Below are 19435 nucleotides of genomic sequence, written 5' to 3' on the forward strand. Positions count from 1 at the left end.
TCAATGGGTTCTGTAACAGGACTGGAACCTTTTTTTTCTCTCGCAATTTAAATTCGGTTCAAGTTGCATATTTAATTTCAATACCGAACTTGGACCGTATTTAAATTGATCTGGAAAAATGGTTCTGGGACCGAATTGAAATACTTTAAAGATAAAAAGGTTATTTGTGCTGATTTCCTCCCCCTGGCTGGAATTGAATTTATTTACAATCTTGATAAAATTACTGATAATTTTATGAATCCAGTATCTCTATGAATAGCCTGTAAATCATTGAACAAAATTATGCTGTTTTGTTGTTATTTTTATTATAACACAGAAACTTGTTTTATGAATCAAATGTCTAAATACCCAGTTTAGTTTGCAAAGGCAAAACCTACAGCTACCACTTTGTTACATACATTAAGAAAGTGCGTGGACCAATCCTGTTCTTCATGGAACATTTTCAGTTGCATACTTGATTAGTAGAATATTGGTTATTGGTACAAGTAAATTTCATATTGGTACTCGGTTGGTATTAGCAAAATTTCACACCAGCATATCCCTAGCATGAAAGAAATTTTAGTACAACTTATGCAAGTAAATAATCCACATTTCTAAATATAATTAATAAATATTAATTACATTGCTTTTGTCGTTTCAGAGTATTGTATATTATGCCATTAGATCTCCTAAATTAGAAGAGTGGCTCAGCTCACAAACAATATTAGATGCGCTTCAACCTACTTTAGATAAAAATTTTGTAGATTTGGATCCAGTTTTTAACATGAACATAGATGAAGATTTTGACTTCCGTGCTTCTGGAGTTACAAGAAATAGTTTCTGCAATGTCTACCTGGACTGGATTCAGTTTTGTTGTACCAAGAGGGAAAAGGTAAGTTGCAAAGAATTGAAGTATGAAGAGCAAAGAAACTTATTCATCTGTATCATGCAAGCTATAGAGCAGCTTAAACAGTTGTAATTTCACCACTAGATGGCCACAGTGCATCATGCAATGTGTGAAATGGCAACCTTTCAGGATTCATGGTAAGAAATCAGTAATAACTTTTCAAAGATGTTTCTGCAAGAAAACTTACTCATCAAGCCAGTTTGGAATTGCCAACTCCATGATCAATTCATGTACTCACGTTTTCCGGGAAGCTGTTTTAATTAATTTTCTATTAATTTCGGTAGCCACTGCCACCATCCTCGGAATTCATTGTGTTGTTACTTGGTGCATTTCTGATGTTTCTTCCTAAATCGCCGCTAGGTGTGCTGTTCCCTGTATGTCTTCGTATGTGTTGTCTGCTCTTCACTGGTGTTAATTGCTTCAGTAAAGGAAGCCAGGCATGGTGCGCCTGACCACTGTCTATGTTGAGTTCATGGTTGCAATGCTATGTATTTGACATGTACTTTTTCGGTTTTATGGTTGTGGAATTTGATATGCTTTTCAAGTCCGGTGGTGGGTTGGGCCATTTTTGCATTTGATAGGTGCTGCTGAATTCTCTCACTGATGGGCCTGATGGATCTGCCAATGTAATTAGCCTTGCACTCGCATTCAGCATCATAAAGCACCTGGGTGTTGAGGGGGAGAGGAAATATCGTTTATGTTGGTCCATAATCAAGTTGCAAAGATGCTGTGTATGCATTTGAAACTGTGCACGTTAGAGTGCTGCAGGCTGAGGATTTCACTCGAGTGGTACATAGTTTGCATGGATGACGGTATATAGCGCACAGAATTGAGAGCTTCTTTGCTCGAGTGAATAATGCTCGAACAGGCAAAATGAGTGGTATACACTTGAAGCCTAGTAGTACACAAATAACCATAATTTGTCTGTGGTAGTAGACTCAAATTTGGATCGTGAAGTGGAAGATGCAGTGAAATTTAAACTTAAGTAAACATAGTCATCATCTCAATGTTAAAATGTAGTTTAGTCTATAGTACAGCACCTTGAATAATGTAGTGTGGAAAACGACCCAAGAAACTGGTTCCCGAGACGGATGAGAACATAGATGGCAGTGCGATCAGTATCGGTGCTAATTTTCTTATGAAAGTAATGTAGCTTTGTTAGTTTTTGGAATATATTATGTATACTGTTTTGTCTTGAAAGGCGGTATGTGAATTGATGGAAACAGTTATATTTGTGGAGGTTTTTTGCAGTCACGAAATGGCATTAATTTTCAAAGAAAAGTAAAATAAAATGAATGAATAAATAGCATACGTGCATAACACAGAAGAAACATCGCAATGTGATTCTGGACGTCAGGTCTTGGACTATGTATTCGAGTTTATTTTTCTATGTTGTTAGAATATAAATAGTATCCTGAGAGATATTTCATACCGAGGCGACAAACCACAAGTGTCGCTTGAAATCGAGCAGTCTGTAATCAATGCAGCCTTTCGCACCATAGGGACACAAGTTCTGACTGCACCGTTTCCTCAAGGAGATTTTAGACCAAAGCGACATGCGACAAACGATACGAGGATTTCACACCAAAGCAACACGGGTCCTTTGGTCTAAGGCAACTTTCATACCGAAGCGAGATGCGACACATGTCGCTTGGAAACAAGCTAATCAAGAGCAACGTTTCACATTGTAAGGGCATGACGGGCAGCACAGGACAGCATTCGGTTGGTGAAAGTGTTGCGTGCCGCTTTAGTGCACAATATCCCTAAAGCAAGACGCTCATTGCATTGTGCATTCGCAAACAACAAACCACGGCAACACGTTGCAAGCTATTGAGGAAATGGCCCAGTTTGAGCGAGAAAGCGACACGTGTGGCTTATCGTGTTGCCTAGATCTGTTGTTCGCACAATTAGCAGAAAACGCTTGCTAATAGACTGAAGTGCCGCTTCAAGGCTGTCGTTTGTCACTAAGTTGGGAACTCCCCCTGTAGCACGTTGCTTCGGTCTGACCACCCTTTCTTTAAGGAGCTTTCTTCCGACTGAAGTAACCAGTAGCATGCGAATACGACATATGAACATGTCGTTTGCTGTTTCGACCCTCATGTGCAATGAATGCTATTTTACTGTCTGGAAGTGTATGTCACTAGTCACATCAGTGTAAACATTCCTTGTCACTTGTCCCATTGGTCAAGTTTCCTTACACTCATGTCGATGGCATTAAGGTCATTTTGTGGGTTTCCCCTTGTCGTTCATGCAATCATCATTATCATCATTGCCGCGATTAGTTTAAAACGGAAGAAAAGAGACAGTAAATAAAAAAAATATAAATGCTTCAGTGTGTATATGTTTAAAAGAAATGATGATGATGACAATAATTATGAACCTAATTGATACACAAAAATTTAGTTACCAAGAGCATTCCACTCGTATTTTTTCTCCCTCATTATTAATGAAAGTTTTACGATAACAGGACGTGGTCGACTGTATAGAATGTCCGTTAATATCTTCGCGACCACTGTAGTAAATATCATATCAATTACCACATTCATAGAAATGCTTCATGTAAAAGAATCAGACGTTGCAGTGAAAACTCCATTTACTTCCATTATAAGCTGACTAATACCATGCACCGAGACAAACACCAGCACCTCTAGCGGTATCATATTCGAGTGGAACCAGCCAGAGAGCCCAGAACCGTGCCGTTTTCCACACTACGTTATTCAAGGCACTGTAGTCTATAGTTATATATGACAATGAAATTGATGATTATGGCCTGGTGGATATTTTACATACATGTGTCACATAAGGGCACATGTATGTACATATAATTATTGTATTGCATAAAATTATTGTCACATTAAAATGATATTCCATCGTATATGGTCAAGCTCAGCAAGCTCAAGAGTGGGAGACTCGAATGAGTACGGGCAAACAAAAGTGGTCCCAATTAGTACTCCAGTAAATAAAGTAGCAAAGTGCTTTGCACCATGCCATGAAGGCATATAGGGGGTGTGGGGTTAGGGCCCCACACTTTCTTGATATTGGCCGAGCCGGGGGTGATGTGATCAGCATCATGCCCTTGACCCCCTTTACCCCCCCCCCTGAGATTCCTCCAGGCACCCACTTTATATGATGCTGGGTTGGTGGCAGAGCCGCTTGGATAGATTGAAAAGTCCTGGTTCTCCCCTGCTGGGTATCGAACCCGGGTCTCTCGCATGGTGGTCAGAGCCCTAATGACTGAGCTACCATGCCATTAGTACTCTAGTATTAGGTGCATTCAAATGAAAAGGTCCATTTCCTTGCAGAAACATTTATTATGGTAGTTGGCTACACGTATTCACCGTATGAGGTAAGACACTGGTCCCACTTTGAAACTAGGTTATGAATTCCTTGGTAGAAGAAGTCCTTGTGCTGGGAATGAAACCATTCCCTGACAGCTTCCTGCAGCTCAGGACTCTAGGCAAAGTGTCGTCCTCTGAGGTGTTTCTTCATAGGTCCGAAAATGTGAAAATCACATGGACTCAAGTCAGGACTGTATGCAGGGTGGTCCAGCACTTCCCAATGGAATGATTGCAACAGATCCTGTGTCTGTCTGGCTGTATGGGGACGAGCATTGTCCTGGAGTAAAATGATGCCTTTGCTGAGTTTTCCTCGACGCTTATTCTTGATTGATGTCCGTAGACGATGCATTGTTTCACAGTACGTGTTTGCGTTAATTGTGTGTCCCTCCGGAAGGAACTCCACTAGCAGTGGCCCTTGGTCATCGAAAAATACTGTCATCATAAGTTTGCCGACTTTAGGTTGTGACTTGCTTTTCTTTGGTTTTGGTGATCCTGTATGCTTCCATTCCTTACTGTCCCTTCTTGATTCTGGCTGGTAATACGGGCAGATGGATTCACCTCCAGCAATGATTTTGCTGATAAAGTCCTCACTTTCATTCCTGTATCGTATCAAATGAGCCAATGACATTCCCATTCTGCACATTTTTTGTTCCTCTGACAAACGCTTTGGCACCCATTGTGCGCACACTTTCCTGTAACCCAGTCTGTGCCTCATAATGTCATGGACACTACCCAATGACACGTTCACTTGTTCGCTAATGGCTGCCAGGGATATTCGTCTGTCTTCTTGAATAAGGTTGTCAATAGCAGCCACTGTCCAATCAGGAATGCGATTTTTCAACTGTCCCGGCCGAGCATCGTCCTTCAATGTATTTCGTCCACCACGAAAACGCCTACACCATTTTCTCACTGTTTTTTCCGATACACATTTTTCATACACAACTTTCATCCTCCTATGGATGTCCGCTGGATGTACTCCTTCGGCATGAAGAAACCGAATGACACCCCACTGTTCTTCCTTGGGCACATCCCTTAATGGCAGCTCCATTGTTCAGCACAGCGTTCCACCTGGGGGGAAGGTGAAAGTGATTAAATAACGGACACGTGCTACCTGGACACATTTGCGCATGCGCATGCAGATGCCTCATTACTAAAACGTCACATATACCTGTGGGTATACAAAACACGTGAAATTACTGTCTCTTATAAAACACTTTTTCAGAAAAAATAAAATGGATCTTTTCATTTGAATGAACTAATACATGTACAAAATTGAAATGCTTCATATGCTGCAAGTTGATATGCTGTAAGTTGATGATGCAACAAACTGTTTTGACTTTTAAAGGTCCTTTGTGGATGAAGCTTTTCATGTTTCCAGATATGCTAAGCACCATAACTATCACATTTTTGAGTGAATAACCATTCTTGCAATCTGTGACCGTAAACAGGATAGCCTGAAAGTCAATTTGTAGTTCCATTGGCTGTGAATAAAGATCAAACCTGTCTTTTTCATCAACCCTATGGTAACAAGCACTATGCATTTGGAGTATTACATCACAGCTGGAATGCCAACAACAGAGTTTTTACTTTCAGCCAGATGGTGCCCCACCACACTCGGGGTTGATTGTCTGTGGCTACTTGGATCAGCTATTTTCTAATCACTGTATTAGCTGTGAAAGACAAATTCTCTGTTTTTTATGTGGTAGTTTGTGAAAGACCTTGTTTATGTAACCAAAGTACATGACATTGGGCACATTCCTTAAGCCATAACGATATGCATGAATTTAATAAAAATAACTGGCCTCGTGAACCTGATGAAACCTGTTATTTTACCAACATGAGGAAAACACTAGGTGAAAGTGTCAGTTCCAGTGTTTTGTTTACTGAAATTTTCCACAAGGTGTCGTAACAGAAACACAGCCCTTCTGGTAGAAATAAATTCTATTGCAGATGTTCTTGCTCACTTTTAAAATACCTAAGGCAATTCGATATATAATACAGTTGGATAAGTTCTTTAGTTCTTTTATTATTATTTGCTAAAATGAGCTAAAAATTTTATAACTACCTTGTGTTCATGTATTATGCAATAAATATTATTTCAATGTCATTGGTGGAAGAATGTAACTAGTAACAAATAAACTAAATCTTATCAAATAGATCAGCATAGTAGTGGTTAATCAGATTATATGAATTCATAAGTTTTTCTGGCTCAAAAGTTGAACTGCCAGTTATTGTAGAAATTGACAAATTCATAGATCAACGTGAAATCTGAAAGAGGTAAATACAAGGTTGAATGCAACTTTGTTGCATTGATAACTTCTGTAGTTTAAGAAATGAGAAATGTTTTGGATAATCAAGAAATATAGGTTCTAGATTCTACTATTTAATATTTCACACATGGGATATGACAGTCATCAAGCAAGTGTTCTGTGTATTTACACTTTCTCGTTACATTATTTTATCCTATCTTTATAAATGCACAAATATTATTGCTATGAACTAGAGTAATATAAGGAGCCTGTATGAAACTTCTAGAAAATAATATAGCACATTTAATAATTATCTTACATTTTATGAGAATTAATACATCAGAATTAGTCTTTAATATACTAAAGAATTAGTTAGTAATTTGTTTAATCTCTTTTTTCAGCCAATAGACAGCACGAGAGATTCTATGCTTGTATCGTTATGTTTTGCCCTGAGTCTCTTAGGTCGAAGAACACTTGGAGCAGCTTCACACAACACTGTCTCAAGGTAATTCACAATGCATGTTTTCTACACTTATTTTTCATAATTATCTTTCACTATAAATAAATGTTCAGGTCAGAACTAAAAACATACTTGTTTATAATATTGTATTTCCTTTTTAAAAAAATACTGGCTTTTTTTATGCCATAAAAACAGACACCAATGTTTACCCAGAGAGTAAAAAGTCACCAATGCTTCGATACTGCCTCAGTGGTTCCCTGTGGAGCCACACTGCACAGTGGTTCAGATCCTACTTTGGACTGTAGGTCCAGTCCTGATTAGCCGATTTGATCATAAAGAGGACTTTCAACAGTGTTCATAACATTGGTGTTAAAATTGGAAAGTAATGTATTAAAAATGTAATCATCCACTGCCAAGGTTTTGCTCAATACTTTCTCCATATTTGCCTGGTGTTTTTCTTGCGATACCATGGCACTTTTTTTTATTCCTTTTTGTTCATTTCTTCCCTTTGATAAGGTATGTAGAGATGCATAAGGACAGTTGTGTCATATCCCCAATAGATCAGCAGGTTGTGGTATAAATCGAATCAAATGCCCCTGACTTTTTAATAACGTAAGTTTTTAATTTCATGTATATTTTTTGATATTTGAGGCAACAGCTTGTATTGTTTCTTGAGAACTTACCGACTTGCTTACTTATTGAATGTTTGAGTTTTAAGACACAACAATAGTAAGTTTTATTTGTCTAAATGATTTCCATATGGTGATATGTTACATTCAACAAACAGTTTAGGAATGCAGTTAACTTTTCTAACATTGCAATGAGTGCAATGCTCTGTCTGCAGTGTCAACTTGATATCATAGTCCATAACTATTATGAATGTACTTAAAAGAGTTCTCTTCATTCTTTATATTTTAAGTTAATGCTCATCTTTTTCTCCCACAGTGTTGAATTTTTCCTGTACGGCCTTCATGCTCTGTTTAAAGGAGACTTCCGCATCACCTCGATTAGAGACGAGTGGATTTTCTCAGATATGGAATTATTACGAAAAGTAGTTGCTCCAGGTGTAAGGATGTCACTAAAATTGCACCAGGTTTGAAACTTGTATGTTCTTAGGAAGTGTATAGCCTCCCTGGTGATGTGATTCAAACAAGTGTTCTCAGGTTATCAGTCAGGTTATGTTCTTGTTATTAGAGCTGAGCTGATACCGATGCACCAGTATCTACCAATATTTTGGCTATTTTGCGGAGTCACAGACTTCCTCCACGACTTTTTGCAGTTTCTAGATATCATGGAAGTTGTGCAAAATTCAAAGTGCACATTTATTTTTCACCAGTATGTTGTAAAAATATTGATTTTGTTATTAAATAACAGTTACTTTAATATTCTAATGAATATTATGAAGTAAAACACTGGTAATTTGATTGGGCCAGCCTCTGTGGCAGAGTGGTTAGCAAAGCATGCTACAACACCAGGGGTCCCAGGTTCAAATCCCAACCTGGGCATGGGTGTTCTTCGTGGGTGTCCGTCCCTTCATCAATTTCATCATATCTTCGCAATTAGCCAAAAGTGGGTGAAAAGCAAAGTGAAATAAACCAAATCAATCAATCAATCAATTGGTAAATTGATGCATATAATTGTACTGTTATACTTATATATTAATATTAATTTATATTTTGAACAATTTTTAGTTGTGCTTTTTTTAGATGTTCAATCATTAGTATTTGTTCGAAGGGGTATCAGGTGAGACCTACTTTTTTATGCTGTATATTATTTATGATAAATTTTAGTAGTAATAAAAATAATAATTATTTACATATCTGGTGTGTGTAGTGGTAACAAACACTGTCACCTTGTAATCAGCATCTCAGGTTCAATCTGCATTGGAGGCACAGAGGTTTGGATCCCACTTTACACTGTAGGCCCAGTCTTGGAGCTAACAAATCTGCGGACACTGTGGAAGGAGGACACTTTTTGTGGTTAACTTTCTTCTATACAAAAATAACTTGGATGGCCATGTATCAGTCTTCATGACCATGCATAATAAAGGGTGTCTCAGAAATATTTTCGTTTTTAAAACTATTAAAATAAATACTTAAATTTTTTTGTATGAAGATAAATTTATTACCAAAAGAAAGCTTAAACATTAAATTTTTATTTGTGGAAAAGAGTATTGGACAAATGGTGACCATTCATGCTTTCACATTCAATTATTCTTGAACTAAAGTTTTGGATCACTCGCTGAAGCATTGCATGAGGAATAGCATTGATTTCATCTGTAATGCTTTGCTTCAATTCTCTCAAATTTTGAGGCATTGGGGTGTATACCTTACTCTTAAGTTAACCCCATAAGAAAAAATCTGCTGGTGTCAAATCGGGACTTCTCGGTGGCCAGTTAATGTCCCCTCTGCGACTGATGACCCTTTCTAGGAATAACTGATGAAGAGCATTCAGTGAATCATTGATGACGTGAGAAGTGGCTGGAAAAACATGTTTATGTTGTAGCCATCATGGTTCTGAATTGCAGGAGTTAAAAAAGTCCTAATATTTGGCAGTAGCGCTCAGAAGTTACAGTTTGAGCATTACCATGATCATCTTCAAAAGAATAAGGGCCAATGATTTCTTGGCTTGACAGGGCAGCCCAGATGACAACTTTAGGTGAATGTAATGGCGTCTCATGAAGGTTTTTGGTGTTTTCCTCTGTCCAGTATCGGCATTCTGTTTATTAACATGCCCGTTTATGTGAAAATTTGATTCATCAGAAACCATATGTTATTGTAACCATTGAAGCGATCTCTCATTGTTCTACAGAACTCTAATCGATTTGCAGGATCTTGTGGTCTTAATTCTTGTGTAATAACAATTTTGTATGGGTGGAAATGCATATCCCTGTGAATAATGCGATGAACTGTTGACTTTTGCAAATTTCAAAAAGCTACATGCAGTCTTAACGATTGGCAAGGATCCTCACTAACAGACTGGTGCACACGGTCGAAGTTTCTGTTCGGTCTTGATGACCTTGGTGGTTTACTCATGATAGTTCTTCCAGTGTTTTCAAACTCTCTCAGCCAATATTTAATTAAATTTGCACTTGGGACGTCTCTCATTCCTGCCAGGTTATAATGATGCCGGTACAAACGACGCACAACATCATAAGAATCATTATTTTTATAAAACGCACGAACACAAAAAGCACGTTGCTGCCCCGTAAAGTGCTCCATGGCAACTAAATATTAACAATGTTGCCAAGTGTTTGCGATCTATCTCATTTCTCCATAATGTGCAAATTGCCCCAGAGGGCGGATTCAAAAACGAAAATATTTCTGAGACACGCATTATTGCTTTTCATTGAACAGACCTCTAAAGAATTGAAAATGGGAAAGTATTAAATAGTTAAAGTAACATATTGATTGTGGTAAATTGTTTTTCTGAATAATTCTTCTTTCTTTTCCAGGATCATTTCATGTCACCTGATGAATATGAAGAGCCGTCTGCTCTCTACGAAGCAATCGCATCTCATGAGGAGAAGCTAGTAATCTCTCATGAAGGTGACCCAGCATGGAGAAATGCTGTTCTCTCAGGAACCCCTTCCCTTCTTGCACTTAGGTTTGTAAAATACAGTGCAGTATCACATTAGGTAGTACCTAAGCAGACAAAATTTTGTTGCATTATATTCACCGAGTGAATCTTCATGATGATCTATCACACACCAAGTGCTGTCAGTAATATTAACTTTGACTTGGTGGCCACCTGCATTAAGTACTACCAAAGTTCCCAGCTTCAAGTCCAGCTAGGCATAGGTGTTCTTTGTGAGTGTCCCTTTATCAATTTTATCTCATTGTCTCTCATCTTTTACATTATGATTAGCCAAAAGTGGCAGAAATGTAATGGTATAGTCTTCTGGAAATTTGTCCAAAATCTCTTCAGCATTGTGGTGACAATTTGTCTTGCACAACCACCACACAAAATGCTGTTTTCACCTGCATCGACATTTTTGCTGAAATGAAATGGCCAGTTCTGTCACAAATGCCATTAACCTGTGGACTTGAAACAACAAAAAATATAATGATCCTCAATGGATTAATTACTACTCTCGAATTCAAAATTTTGTCCAAGTTTAGATTACAGTGTTATTATGTATTTTCATTATACATACATCTATTTTACCTGACATAATTTCGCCACACGTCTATGTCAGGTGGAAGTAAATTACCATTGTTATGAATTAATGAAACACTGGCTGATATTCTTAACTTATGTCTTGCACTGAATAACAACTTGCATCAAGAATTGTCTTTTGATTTTTACCTGGTTGTACAGTACGTGCATGAGTCCCCCCCGTGTTCTTTTGCTTTTTGCTTGGATTTATTCAAATAAGTTGCTTTAATTAATATTCTCAACCAGTTTCATTTTCCGTGTGATCGTAAATAGGCTTGATTTAGTGGGTTAGGCCATTTCAATTTGGTATTCTTAGCATCCAGGTGTTTCAAGTAGGTTAGAGTAGATTAGTTAAGTTCGTTGCATATTTGTACACTTTCACTCTTTGCCTGAACGTGTGTGCGCAAAATCTTTAATCAGAAAAATGCTTTTAAAAAACTCGAGACCACGGTAACTTGTGCAGCCAAATATCTACCATATTTATCAAAAATTAAAAATTTCTGGACATTACAAACGAGAATTGCATTTTCAAAGTTTGCAATCTTATTTAAAACAAATTCCAATCTTTCTCTTTCCCAATCCTCCTGTACGTTAAATTTTCAAAAATTATCTTAAATTCGGAACTCGAACACACAAGTTTTTATTACATAGCAATTAAGTCAAAATGATGGACCCGATTACAGAAATTTATTCTGTGAAATATAATAAACGTATGTTATTGTGAGACATGCGCTTCGAAAGGTTAACTTGCAAAGTTTAGTTTCCATGCAGTGTTTCCACTTTCTACCACTAGGAGTCAGCAGCGAGCAGGAAAATGGTGTTGACTGGAGAACAGAGATCTTTCTGTGTGCTTGATTATCATGTAAACAAGTCTGTGATTAGTGTACCAAATATCGGAGAGAACCACCTACAGGGAAGGCGTAAGTGGTATGAACATTTCAGAGATTCGGGCTGTATCTGTAAACGAAAATTGACTAGCCGTCCGTCGACTGGGGAAGAGACATTGGAAGGAGTGCGCACATGTTTCGTTCGGAGTCCACGGAAGTCCGCCTACCGGGCAGCGAGAGAACTTCAACTTCCACAGAAAACTGTTTGGCGGGTTCTGCAGAAACGTTTACAAATGAAACCCTACCGCTTGCAACTAGTTCAAGCCTTAAAAGACACTGATTATTCTTTGCGCGCGTCCTTTTGTGCCATTTCCCATGAAAAGATTTATGGGCCCTTTTTCTTCCATGAACGTACTGTGACAGGACTTGTTTTTCTTGATATGCTGCAATTATGGCTCCTTCCACAGCTTGCAGAGGATAGCGCAGATTTCATCCTCCAATTGGATGGTGCCCCTGCGCATTACCATGGCAGCACGTTCGGGACCATCTCAATGGGGCATTGGAAAAACGTTGGATATACTGTGCATCTCCGGAGGATCGACCTCTCCTTCATTGGCCACCTCGTTCCCCAGACTTGTCCCCATGTGATTTCTTCATGTGGGGTTTTGTCAAGGATCATGTTTACGTACCACCACTTCCAACAACATTGGATGACCTGCGTGCCCGCATCACAGCATCCATTGCTGATATTGACCCCAACAAGGTACACAAGGTTTGGCAGGAGATAAGACTATCGGCTTGATGTGTGCCGTGTTATGCGAGGTGCTCACATAGAACACTTGCGATTTGTTTGAAAAAAACTTTGACAGTTTACCTTTCTTAGCACATGTCTCACAATAACATTTGTTTATTATATTTCACAGAATAAATGTCTGAAATCGGGTCCATCATTTTGACTTACCCTGTATATATGAAAGCTGAGAATTTTTCAAGGATTTAGAGTAAGATTCAAATGTTTGATATAGTTTTAACTAATTTGAAAAATAAATGTAGATTATGCAGAACTGTAAAGTTTGGATTTAACGTTTATCAATGTTATTTACGTATTTTGAAATGTTCTTGGAGGTGAAGTCAACAGTCTGAATGAATAATAAAAAGGACGATTAGGTCAGAAAACTAAAAATTACGCTTCTACAAAGTGCTGTGTTAAATGTTGATTGTACTTGACCAGTCCTGTGACACTTCACAGAAGCAGGTGTGAGGCTCGTAATATTTCGGAAACTCATTTACAGTTTTTGGCTTCAGATAAATTGAATACACCAACTAATTTCCCGATGTTAAAAACGAGCAATAAGATTTTTTTGTTTCAATATTTTATAATATAAACACAAAATGTAATACTCTATATTTAATTTTGTGACGTTTAGTAAATCACTTTATAAGTTTCATGTTTGTCGCAGACTAATCGCCTGTTACTTGACCATTGTCTTGTAACTTACAGTTGCAGTCCAACTGTTTGATGACTCTAGCGATTTACACATTAGCTTTTCCACAGCCTACAGTACGCATCCTAATATAGACATTGTTCTTGTTCTGGTGTTTAATATCTGCATATTGCAACACTGTCGTTCAGTCACTCACGTGACTTCACATTGAAGTGATACATTCATTTGGCTGGTTACATGTTATCGCAACCGTAACCATGAATATAGACCCAGCCTGGGTCAGACAACTGCAAATCAGATTTAAGTCTGTAAATATATGTGTAAGAAATATTAATAGACATAATAAGCATACATTTGTTACAGTTGCAAGCAAAACATAACATATGACAGTATCCCATTCCCCAATACATTCAGATGCAATTAATGTTGCAACGCAAGGCCACTCGGCACAAGTGCATGGAAATTGAGAAAAGAATGAATTCCACTTTTTAGTTTGCCATGGTCTTTCTCTGCCTTGTAGTCACGGACACTGCTGGGTTTAATGATTCCATTGAAAATCAATGTATTCACTACAACCCAGAAGTGTCCGAGACTGTACAACAGGACTTTGTTTATGTACATTATGACACATTTCTTAGTTATTACACATAATGGTATTTAGTATTTGTTGTTTAGTATACTAACAGTTTTTCCCCCTTTGTTTTACAGGCACGTGTTAGATGATGGATCTGATGAGTACAAGATTATTATGTTAAACAAGCGTTACCTCAATTTTCGTGTTATTAAAGTCAATCGAGAATGTGTTCGGGGCCTTTGGGCTGGTCAGCAACAAGAACTTGTATATCTCAGGAATCGTAACCCAGAAAGAGGAAGCATTCAAAATGCTAAACAGGTGAGTAATTTTAGCTCACAGTTATAGAACTACTTTTTTATTGCTTTAATTGTATTTATTAAATTTCTTGCTGTTATTGTTAATTATTTGTGTGTGTGTGTGTGTGTTTGTGTTTGTGTTTGTTTTGCTTCAAGTGTGAGAAAATGCCTTGTACATAAAACTTAATAGTCCTAGCTGTATTAAAATCAGGACAATGGAACAAAATACTGCACATCATGAAAATAAACATCATCATCATCCGACACCTGAAATGATTTAAATTCCGGCAATGTTTTACCAAGTTATAGTGAGTTTTTCCTGTTTATCCCTTCTTTTTAGCATAACGACTGGAAATGTCACTAGGTCTGTGTGGCTTTTTATTTTAGTGCTGTCTGATGTTTCGTTACTGTGTCCCGATTTTAATACAGGCCAAGACTACAGATAAGAATCAAGAGGAAAGCTTGTACAGTGTAATCTATATTTTACAATTTCACTGCATTACATATTCAAATCCTCATGGTCTCAAATGTTTTAATTTTTCTGCATTTTAAGTTTTTTCACCGTAGCCCCTGTAAAATCCAGGTTCCACTGTATCTGGTTTCCTGTAACAATTTTCTAAAAACTGTAATTTTATGTTTAATGTGGTGAATTAATTTGCAGAAAGATAAGTGCATTCAGAGAGAAATACTCTGTGATCAAAAATATCCAGACACTCACTGGAATTAGGGCGTGAAGTTCGAAGCATCCTCCATCGGATGCACTGGCAATCAATACCGTGTGGGGCCACCCTTGACCTTGATGACAGCCTCCACTCTCGCAGGCATACTGGCAATCAGGTGGCGAAAGGTATCTTGGGGAATGGCGGCCCATTCTTCGCAGAGTGCCGAGATGAAAAGAGCAGTGGATGTTGTCTGGCACGAAGTCTGCATTCCAAAACATCCCAGAGATGTTCAATGGGATTCAAATCGGGGCTTGCAGGCCATAAGTAAGCATTGTTATCTTGAAACCATTGTCCCACACGGCCCCGCAGTGTGGACAGGCGCATTGTCGTGTTGAAACATGCAATCATCATCCGCTAACTGTTCTTCGATGGTAGGCAGCATGAACGTTTGTAAAATGCCATGACAGTACCGTGCAAAGCAACGAGGGGACCAAACCCCTTCCAGCAAAAACATGCCCACACTGTCAATTCACCTCCACCGAATTTCACTGTCGGCACAACACAGGATGCTAAATGTCTTTCGTGAGGCATTCACCACACCCACACACGACCATCGGATCGCCACATGGTATAACGTGATTTGTCACTCCACATCACGGATTTCCACTGTTCTAATGACCAGTTGCGCCTCTCCTTACACCATGCAAGGTGGCACTTCGCGTTTCATTGGGTGATGTGGGTTTTATGGGCAGCCGATCGTCCATGGTAACAGAGTCATTGTACCTTACGTCGCACAGTCATGCTGCTAGGTTTGGAATTCCTGTGTGATAGTGGCGATCGCTGAATGCCGGTTCTCTCGTACTACCCTATTCAACACTCGGCTGTCTGTCTGTCAACATGGGCGCTCTGGCAGAACGTTTTGCAGTTGTACACGTCCCATTACGTTTCCACTTTACTATCACATGGGCAACAGTGGACTTCGGGATGTTTAGGAGGGTGGATATCTCGCGCACTGACTTGTTACTCCTGTGGCACCCAATCACTTCACCATGTTCGAAGTCTGTAAGTTCCTTAGACCGACCCATTCTGCTGTCTCGTGCACTATGCTGCCTGTAGTGGTCCCTTGCTTGCCTCACCTCGCTGTAGATGGCACCACAGAGTGGCCTACTATGCGCAACACACATTTTGCCTGGTGTCCGGATATTTTTGATCACATAGAGTATATCTAATGCTTAGTATATGATTAATTAAGAAAGCGTTAGAATAAATTAAGAGCATCCCTGTAAAATTTGCTTTTTTAATTAAACGGATGTTTAAATAATAACAAGTGAAAATTTCTAGATATGGGCAACTATATTTTGTAATCGCCGATTACAGAATTGTACAAGGGTAGATTTAGGTAACAAACAGTTAGGTAAGAAAATCTTTCTTTCCTTTGCAGGCTTTACGGAATATCATAAACTCCTCTTGCGATCAACCTATAGGTTATCCTATATATGTTTCACCTTTAACAACATCATATGCAGAAACCAATGACCAGTTGTGCAGCATTGTTGGGGGTTCAATTAGTTTGGGTACAGTGAAGAAGGCTTTAATTAGGATGTGGAGGAGGTAAGGGATATGTTATACATTGTGTTTTATTCTTTAGCTTTTACCGAATGACATTATGTGGTGCAGGTGAATTTCATGCCATGGGAAATGTCTCCTGCAGTTCAGCATAATATGTTAAATTAATTAATTAATTATCTATTACCAATACTTTTCCTGAATCTAGTACTTTTGCAGGGTTTACGAAAATTCCAGATGACACACTTGCATATTTTAAATATCCTGAAAATTTTTCAAAAAGTTTTCATTATCAAGTTTGTGGGGAGAGATGGATTTTGTGGTTAAATAATTTTCATGTGAAATTAATATTTTAAAGCAAAACTATGGTCGATCGACATGGTATAGTTCTAATGAAAAATTATGTAAATATTCTGAAATTATTTCAATTGGGATATGTGGAAATTCTTGAGAGTATCTACATTTGTATCCTTTTTGTTTAAGTTTATTCAGTTTTGATTTTCTACTCTCCTGTACTCTCTTGTAAACTGGAAAAGGATCCACCCTGTTTTTCTAGCCATGTATATACATACATCTGCATTGCTACTTAAGGTACATAGTGGCAACAATGTCATGAAATATACAAACCCATGGCGTAACAGCCCATGAGAGCCAGTGTCTACCTACCTACCTACCGACTGCCAGCGAGATCATCCTATCGGTTATGGTGTGACGTGTGCTCAGCACGATGAACAATAAGAATATAAGATCAGTAAATCTATCCACACACTGTGAAGTTTGCAGTCTTGTGAATATATACATGTTCCCAAATACCTGCATATTAATTCAAATTTTTCTTCCTCATAAGAGGTTTGTTTATGAACAGATTTTCTCAGAATGTCAACCAGGAGAGTTCTGGAAATGTTTCCGAGCTTTTGCGAGCTAAAACCACTCTCATCTTCAGGGTAGAAGTGAAAATAACATTAACATTAGATCTCAAAACCTCCAGGGCTCAGCTGGTTGATTTTCAAAGATATATCTGTTGACCTTTTGTCATCAGGAAAGTTTCAATACTTACTTCAAGTTTTGTTAATTTTTGATTCAGGTGCTGTGGTATACGTGGATCATTATACCTTTCCTAATTTCCTGCCTCCTTGACCTTCCTGGGGATTCCATTTTTGTTTCAGAGGTTTTCATTCAAGGTAACTTAACAGTAATTTTATATAACTTTTTGCATTACAATAATAGTCAATACTAGAACTAGAACATTATTTTATTTTTGTGAGGGTAATATTTTCCTGAAATTACAGATATCTTTGTTGTAAGAAATTAATTAAAGGTTCTTCATTAGGACATATTTTTATTTGTTCAGTGTATAAAGAATTTCCTTTGCACACTTAGCAATTTCCAAGTAGTTTGTTCCTTCTTGTGACGTCCTGCTCAGTTTACAAATCTAACCCAAAAAGGAGGATAATAGGAAAACGTGCATAACAGGGCCAAGGTGGAAATTGGTTCAAAACTAAGACAAGGCAATCATAAAATTGTATGTTACTCCTTAACAAGCCAATGAAACATGGGTCGAGTCAAGCTTTGTAAGGATATGCAAGTATAAACATAAATAATGCATAAAAAAAGAGCACAGAGCCGAAGCTTGCTTATCACACAGAGCAAAGATACTTTAAACGTATACCTAAAAGTACAAAAGACTTCTTATTGTCTTTTTATGTTTTTAAATGCTTTCATTATGTATGACACACTATACTTATACAGTAAAGTAAACATGTGTGAGTTGTATTCGTACACAAAAATATGTCTCGGCAACGAAGGGACCCAAGTGCCACTTAATGAACCAGTTTTATAACATGTGGGGCGTGAGTACCTAATTGCCAATCAGAGAAAGTACTATATGCATAACTAAGCCTAGGAACATGCGTATCCACTGCCTGCAACCTACTACTGATGTACTCAAGTTTCTTTATAATAAGAGAACAGAAATTCATTAACAAGAACAACACATTTTATTTTACGTAGTCGTCGTTTTTTTAAGATTTTTACAAAAAATGCTTAACAACTTTTTAACATGCATTTGAATCGCCGAGTAGGGAAAATTTTATTTACCATTCTTGCGAATTATATTCTTTGGCATATTATATCACATTAAATAGCATCATATTCAAACATCACAAAATTCATAACATGCGCAGACTCAAATTTATGTACATGCCACAGACAATTAATAATTACTAAAAGATTTGCATTCTTACTACGTCACAAAGACTGGAATGTTCTTTTAACAATTGCACTTTAGAATACACGTATCTCGTGAAACACAAATGTACATTTACACATATTAACGATTATATTCATATGAAAATACTCATTAATGCTACTTGGGTGTGATTAGTGGGGTCAGTCGAAAATTTAGGTTAAGGTATTTGAACGACGTCATACTGCCTGCACGTATTTATTACGTAAGCTTCACACAAAGTTTCAAAAAGTTCAACAAATGCTTGGATATTTTTTTGTGCATTTACATTCAAAGTTTTGCTCTCTTTTTTATATATATATATATATAAGATGCGTGCATAGGATAATATATTACACATTGTATTCTTCGCTGAATTTTAGATTTTGACACTTGAGAGAACGTTTTTGTTAGTTCATGTGAACAAAGGCATGCAATAATTTAACTATAATTCACAGTCTATTTGCTTTGCATTTTTATCATGCGAAAGAACAAGGGAACAAAGCATTGCATTAAGTTCACTTTATGTTGCACTATTTTGCACTCGCCCAATTATCAAAGTTCAAATAAGAATCAATTTTTAAGGTACCTGTATTCTTATGCAATTTTGGTTTACCACAAACCTATTCCTTTCATCATAAACGTCCATATCCTGCTAACAACGTATTTAGGTACACGTGCATTTTCGTAGATTGCATATTCCGACACAACTTCTTCCTCAGCAATTCAACAGGTCGTGCATGTTAACAT

At 37.7% G+C, this 19435-nt stretch overlaps 1 protein-coding gene across 4 annotated transcripts in view; it reads left to right on the plus strand.

Moving 5' to 3' along the window:
• Positions 1-19435, plus strand: part of pcx (pecanex) — an 88341-nt gene that overhangs the window by 57760 nt on the left and 11146 nt on the right. For 3 of the 4 annotated variants that reach the window (XM_083111803.1, XM_083111806.1, XM_083111804.1), the window contains 6 exons: positions 641-871; positions 6875-6978; positions 7879-8026; positions 10388-10539; positions 14072-14255; positions 16337-16506. In XM_083111803.1, the coding sequence (XP_082967929.1) occupies positions 641-871; positions 6875-6978; positions 7879-8026; positions 10388-10539; positions 14072-14255; positions 16337-16506 (989 nt within the window). Of the gene's footprint in view, positions 1-640; positions 872-6874; positions 6979-7878; positions 8027-10387; positions 10540-14071; positions 14256-16336; positions 16507-17545; positions 17649-19435 lie in introns of those variants that run through there. The other variant, XM_083111805.1, reaches the window with a different exon arrangement.

This window comes from Lepisma saccharinum, chromosome 25 (genome assembly GCF_977018435.1).
Source record: "Lepisma saccharinum chromosome 25, izLepSacc3.1, whole genome shotgun sequence".
Lineage (NCBI taxonomy): Eukaryota > Metazoa > Arthropoda > Insecta > Zygentoma > Lepismatidae > Lepisma > Lepisma saccharinum.